Source organism: Malania oleifera, chromosome 1 (assembly GCF_029873635.1).
Source record: "Malania oleifera isolate guangnan ecotype guangnan chromosome 1, ASM2987363v1, whole genome shotgun sequence".
Taxonomy (NCBI): Eukaryota; Viridiplantae; Streptophyta; class Magnoliopsida; order Santalales; family Ximeniaceae; genus Malania; species Malania oleifera.
In genome coordinates, this window is record NC_080417.1 from 47,777,300 (window position 1) to 47,784,978 (window position 7,679).

The window sequence follows — 7,679 nt, forward strand, 5'->3', positions numbered from 1 at the left end:
AAGGTTATACTTAACTAAAGAATTTATAAAGAAATATTTAAAAACTCAATTCACCCCCCTTCTTAGGAATACACCTTAATTCTCATATTCCCTTTGCCTGAGGGCCCAAGGTCTTTCCTTAAAAGTAGCTTTCTAGGGACCCATTGATTGAGATTGAGAAGTGTGGTGAGCAAATACATTCTTTTATCTAGCTGATGAAGTTTTGCACAGTGCTAATGACTATGTTTTTAAGGAAGAAACCCTAGTTGATGGGTTAAAAAAATTTCTTGAGGTGCACTTTGATTGCCATTCTTGGAGGCCCATGATTGTTGTTGTCATAATAAAAAAATTTGCTTTGACACCCATTGTGACGACCAGAATATTTGCACCGCGGAAGACTTCAAATTTATTTACTAGAGTATTAAAAACCTTTTATTACAACAATATCTCTAATATTCAATATTATCATTCATAAAATTCCAAAACATTAAAAAAAAAAATACAACTAATCTAAAATCTATTCTAAATAACTCTTATTATCCTACCCACGCTTCCTCTTCGGCTACGCTACTCTAATTCCGGTTAGGCTCCTCAAGGTATCTGAAATATATGAAAATAATTCGGTGGGATACATTTCAGTAAGTATGGACTAGATTATTATTAGTGTGTGGTTAAACTGAGCTTTAGTGTAGAAATAATTTAATAATAATTTTAAATAACTTTACTATACTAGAAATTGCATTTATAAACTTTGAAACACATATTTAAATGAATACATGTACTTTTCTCCAAAATAACATATAGGCCTATTTAAAGGCCAAAGTTACATAAATACACAAATTTGTATAAAAGAACAACTTCTGGCCGATGCATGTCATGTTTAGCCCCCATGACGGGTTGTGCGGTTCAAAGACTGGACTTAGCATTGGTTGTTCGACCAAAGTTAAGTCAAAAGTTTATGTCTGTAAGACCAGTTTGCCTACCACATCCTGGTCTGGAAACAGGTGGGTACAACTCTACTCAAGTCAAACTGACTATCCACCACCAACACATCTACAATAGTGTGACTGCACTAATATTTGTTTGTAGCTATGGTACCGAGCATCCACCACATCCAGCCCATCAAGATTCTTAAAACATATGATTGCAATTTATGCAATTAAAACAATATCATAATCCCATCAATATTTCCAATATAAAATCTGTACAAAAATAATGTTTGATTTATTTAATGTTATCCTTTTGGGGAGCCCCATTATTTGTCATGTGCAACCTTTGTAAGGAGGGTTCAATGCAACTGAGAATTACGGCAACTAATACTATACTATTAGTGACGAATTTTGAAACCATCACTACAAATTCTACATAGGCTCGGCTCAAAATCGTCACTAATAGTAGGATATTAGTGACAAATTTCAAAATCGTCACTAATAGTATAGTATTAGTGAAGGATTCAAAACTGTCGCTAATAGTAGGATATTATTGACTAGACTAATACTCTACTATTAGTGACGGTTTTGAATCTTTCACTAATACTATACTATTAGTGACGATTTTGAAATTCGTCACTAATGCCCTACTATTAGTGACGGTTTTGAATCCTTCACTAATATTATACTATTAGTGACGATTTGGAAATTCGTCACTAATGTCCTACTATTAGTGACGGTTTTGAATCATTCACTAATATTTAAAATATGGACAATTATTAGTGACGATTTTAAAACCGTTACTAATAATTTTAAAATTAATAATTTTTTTAATCATTAGTTTCTGTAAAAACCTGTAATTACATTTTCGAATACATAACATTAAACCATAATTACTACAAAATTCATGAATTATTCAAAATTCTAATTCAAATACAAATACATTATACAAATTCAATTAAAATACAGAAATTCAATCTGTTCAGATAACAAAAAAAATCAATTTCAAATACAAATACATTACATAATGTAATGTATTCATGCATCCCAAAAACAATCTATATCATAATATAGTTTTATGAAAAAATAAAATGTGATGTTTATGGTTTACATGGTTTCCTTATGACTAAAAAACAACTATAATAATCAAATAATACAAATGAGTCCATAATTGATAGAATTTTCACTTAACATATGCAAAAGTAAATTTAGAGATGAAGTTCAATATTCATTTGAACTTCACTCATCTTTTCAAAGATGTTTTAACATTCAGCACACTATAATCATTCTCACAAATATGATATATGGCTTTGATTATTTTGAAAAAAAAATTAATAATTTTTTGACAACATGTCATCTATAAATAGAACATTTTCCAAACATGCGAGTCACAAAAGCATGCAATTCACAAGATTTTTGCATCATACATATGTCATTTAGATTAAGACATGCAACAACTTAAAAGTATATCTACCAGCAAGCAATACACATTACTGCATCAGCCATGCAGGTGGCGTTCAAATCAAGCATACAGTCCTAATGTCCACTACCAGCATGCAATTCACAAGATATATCAATCCAGGATGAAGATCAATCTTCTTTTATCATTCACTCATCCTTTCAAAAAAAAATTTAGCATGCATTATATCATAATCATTTTAACGCATGTTTCATGGACTTTGATAATTTTGGAAAAAATATAACGAAATTTCAACAATATGTCATCTGTAAATAGAACATTTTCTCATCCTACATATCACAAAAACATGCACTAGATATCCTAAGAGTTTCTATAACATGCAATTCACAAAGACACTGCATCAGCCATGCAAGTGGCATTTAGATAAAATAGCATGCACCCCTAGATCCACTACCAACATGCAATACACAATACTGCATCAACCATGTAGTTGACATTCCATACAAACAGCATGCAATCCAATCACTACAAAAAATAAGGTTATTAGTGACGGTTTTAAACCGTCACTAATACTCACAAAATCCTCACTACTAGTATTTGTGACGGTTCTATGAGTATTAGTAACGGTTTTCAATTTGTCGCTATATCGGTCATTACTAATACTTATTAGTGACGAATTTTTCAAACCGTCACTAATAGAAGAGTATTAGTGACAGATTAAAATCATCACTAATAATAGAGTATTAGTGACGGATTAAAACCGTCACTAAAGACCTAAGCCCGTCATTATAGATTTTACACCAAATCGACCAAAAATCGTCACTAAAACCATATTATTAGTGACGATTTCAAAATTGTCACTATTGCTTTATTATTAGTGGCAATTTTAAAACCGTCACTAATTCTCTATTATTAGTGATGGTTTTAAATTCATTACTATTGCTCTATTATTAGTAACGGTTCTAAAATCATCACTATTACTCATTACTAAGGACGATTTTAAAACCATCACTATTACTCATTATTAGTGACGATTTTTAAACCGTCACTATTGGTCTATTATTAGTGACAGTTTTAAAATTGTCACTATTGCTCTGCAGAACCGTCACTTATGGATTTAGTGACGATTTTAAACCGTCACTAAAGCCATAGTATTAGTGACGATTTTGAAATCGTCACTAATACTTAAATTGCACAATTAATAGTGAAGTTAATTTTTTTTCAAATTATTAATTCTTGTAAAAATCTGTAATTAAATTACATTTTCTTATACATAACATTAAACCGCAATAAAATTCATAAATTATTCAAATTTCTTATTCAAAATTAAATACAAATTCAAATTCGAATTCAAATTCGAATTCGAATTCAAATACAAATATATTATACAAATTCAAACTTAAATACAAATACATTATAAAAATTCAAATTTAAATACATTTCATTTGTTCAGATAACAAAAAAGGTGAAAAGCTGCATCCAAACTGCATGACATAGTCCTGACGTTGTCACAGTTGCAAACCCTACAAATTAAGAAAGTTAAAAAAATTAGTATACAATTTTTGAAAATAAATCACTACCTAACACATATACAGGCATAAAAACTAAATCACATCATTGTAAGAGAAAACATCAGATTGTAACAACAGTCTGCTAAAAATGTAGTCTCCTTCTCCTTCTCCCATGGTGACAAATAGTAGCATAGGCTTCTTTTAAGCCCTATGGTCCTAAACTCTTATATTTATATATAATTTTGATTTAAATTTATTTTTTACTACTTTCTACTTTCTAGCCAATGCCAATATAAAAAGTTAGGAGATCTAGAGAGCATAGACACAAGTCAAGCTTATAGTTCTACCCACCTAACCCTTTTAAGTTTCCACTTTCCACAATCAGTTTGATTGCAGCGATTTGAATGCAAACAACATCAGCAAAGCTTTCTTTGTAGAGGACGAAAAAATCCACCACTCAATATAAACTGTACACACAAATACAAAGAATGAAAAACACAATAACAATGCAAATTAGGCAGCATACACTAGCACAAAGCAACACTATAGAACTTCAAAGGTTAAGTTCAAAAAACAGTCAAGACTACAAAATTCAGTATTCTAGGAGGAATCATAGATATAAATAGCCTCTCCAAGGTTCGCTTTGACCACATAGTCCACAACGAATAACTACAGGCACTTAAGCAGCCGTGCTGACACTCAATAAACAATCTAGCAGCAGCTAGAAGCATTTGCAAGCAGGGCTAGGTGGTCACATACACACACAACATCATTACAGTATTTCACTTGACAACCAATTAGAAGAAGAATCAGAACAACAACAACAGTTACAAGAAACAGTATGTAATTGTCTTTAGTCTTTAGATCAACAAACTACCACAAGCCAGACAACACCCATAAGAGTCGCTCACGCCAAACAACGCATTTGTAGCCTGAAACAGAATCAATCCCAGTGTCAACACGCCAAAGCATAAAGACAAATTCCATTATTATTAAATCTTACATTAAGGTTGCAGAGTGTGGTTTGAACTTGTTATTCTAAAATCTAACAATTGGAGTTGTATTTCCAATTTTCCACCAAACAGAATGAGAATCAGATTAAAGGTGGAGGCAATAAAGAAAGAAGACCTAAAATCCAACAACCATTTAGCATTGGAAAGGATGCTACAAAATTTGAACTCCACTTTTCTTTAGGTTCACCTTTGGGCAACCAACAAAGCATACCCATGTTGAGTCTATAAATTAATTTTGAGTACCATCATAGTCTCATCTCAAACTAAACATATCAAGTTGGCCATGAAAGATCCCAATTCTTTATCTATTTTATCAAAATTAAATGCTCTACACAAAAGTGTGTATTATCACAAACTTAATCCTCATATCAACTAACTTTAACACAAGTTCAAGGATAACTTCAGAATTTTACCATCATTTGGAATCAGTGTTGTTTACGCCAGAAGCTCAAAAGAAACTTCACTACACAAGTAAGTGTTCATATCATCCAACATTAACTTATCAAACAATCATACAGCAAAAGCAATTATGCTAATTTAAACTGCCAATTATAAAGCAAATAAGGATAGCAAAATGACAATTAATTCCCAGATTTCAAATCTCAATCATACAATTCTATTTTTAACAAATCAATGACTTCTCCTTAAGCAAAATGACAAGGAATTTTCCAAGATTCTCAATGCAAGACCCATTACAAATGCCAAATATTTGCAACAATATTCTATCTCCGATATCTAAAAAGCACATGCGCTTGACCTTGGCAGAAGACAATGTTCATTACTTGTGTTAAACCTATAAATTTTCATAGCACCAGTAATTGCCCTTGGGGTCACACACAAGCTCTGTAAAATAACTAGAAACCACAAGACCTCCTTGGACTTCAAAATAAGTTTCAAAACACAGATACAAAACAAGCCAATCCACTTCGTCCACCCAACTTCAATCCTAAATCCTAATAGCATTGATCTCTTAATCTCCCTCTCGTGGACAATCAAACATAATGTCTCCTAGGAAACATCCCAGTGGTCAAAACTTGAGACATCCTTATTGACGATCTCGGGTTCGAATCCTAGGAGGGGTGGAAAGGGATATGAGATGGTAAATACGCTAACTCCCGTTGTGTAGCCCAAGCTCAGTATGGGCTTCCAATTAACCCAAAAGAAAACAATCAAACATAGTAAAAATGATCACTCTTATGCATTTCATCACCATAAATCTAACATCACTTCCTTGTAAGAAAACAATCAAACATAATAAAAATGATCACTCTTATGCATCTCATCACCATAAATCTAACATCACTTCCTCGTTTTTCCCTTGGCTGTGCAGAAATATATTCCTCTACTTCATGGAAACCTTATTTTTTGGTTAAATACAACCCCCCCCCACAAAAAAAAAGACACACACACACACACAGTGCCCAACAACCAAGCCTTTTCATCCTTGGACTGCTTAAACTGCAGCCCCAACAACATTCCATGCAACCACTGACAAAACAAAGGAACATGCATAGTTTGTAAGGGAAGAGCATGAAAGGATTGATGAACAGAAAACAATTAAACAATCCAAAGTATAAGACTAGGGGCTCTCAAAGCTATTGTCAATGTTATTGGTATGACAAAAATGACTCCTCCGATAAAAGATTTGCTTCCTCAACTGACCCCAATCTTGAAGAATCGGCATGAGAAGGTGCAGGAAAATTGTATTGATCTTGTTGGTCGAATTGCTGACCATGGGGCTGAATTTGTCCCAGCAAGAGAATGGATGAAGATTTGTTTTGAGCTTCTTGAGATGCTTAAAGCCCATAAGAAAGGTATCCGGCGAGCAACTGTGAACACGTTTGGCCACATTGCAAAATCCATTGGACCACAAGATGTCCTGACAACATTATTGAACAATCTCAAAGTGCATGAGCGTCAGAACCGCGTGTGTACTACTGTGGCAATTGCAGTAGTTGCAGAAACATGTACTCCTTTTATAGTACTACCAGCATTAATGAATGAGTATCGTGTACCAGAACTCAATGTGCAGAATGGTGTTTTAAAGTCACTCTCTTTTCTTTTTGAGTACATTGGTGAAATGGGTAAAGATTATATTTATGCAGTCACTCCACTACTTGAGGATGCTCTCATGGATAGAGATTTGGTACATAGGCAAATTGCTGCATTTGCTATTAAGCACATGGCTTTGGGAGTGGCTGGTTTAGGTTGTGAGGATGCTTTAGTACACTTGCTGAATTATGTATGGCCAAACATATTTGAGACTTCTCCGCATGTTATTAATGTTGTCATGGAAGCCATAAAAGGGATGAGGGTTGCCTTGGGTGCAGCTGCAGTCCTGAACTATTGTCTACAGGGGCTCTTCCATCCTGCAAGAAAGGTTAGGGAAGTTTACTGGAAGATTTATAACTCACTATATATTGGAGCTCAAGATGCACTGGTGGCTGCATATCCTGTGCTGGAGGATGAGGCCAGCAACATATACAGTGGACCTAAGTTGGTGATGTTTATATGAGGTTTAGTTTGTTCTTCATGCTTCAGGCGAATCTACAAGAGGCTCTTAGACAGGCTAGGACCTATCCTGGGGTTCTTTCCGTGGCTGCTACAGTTTGTTTGGATGTGCATGCTTATTAAGCTGGATTGATGAACTGTTTGCTATTTGTTAACTTTTTCAATTGTTTGCTAATTCAGGAACATTGTTATGAAATGAATACTTTACTGTTGTGAATTTTATAGTTTTCATGTACTTCCTCACTGACTTAATTTTCTATCCTTGTATTAATTTTGTATTACTTTCATCCTCTCTTGAATTCCATAAATATACTGT

General features: G+C 33.5%; 1 protein-coding gene across 1 annotated transcript; it reads left to right on the top strand.

Moving 5' to 3' along the window:
* Positions 1-6,476: 6,476 nt before the first annotated feature.
* LOC131144975 (uncharacterized) lies at positions 6,477-7,367 on the top strand. The gene has a single exon (XM_058093981.1). It carries the CDS (start codon positions 6,477-6,479, stop codon positions 7,365-7,367), a length of 891 nt encoding a protein of 296 aa, XP_057949964.1.
* The last annotated feature ends 312 nt before the right edge of the window (positions 7,368-7,679 follow it).

Excerpts from the sequence above, each read along its gene's own strand:
- LOC131144975 (XM_058093981.1), top strand. The coding sequence starts at position 6,477 with ATGACTCCTCCGATAAAAGATTTGCTTCCTCAACTGACCCCAATCTTG.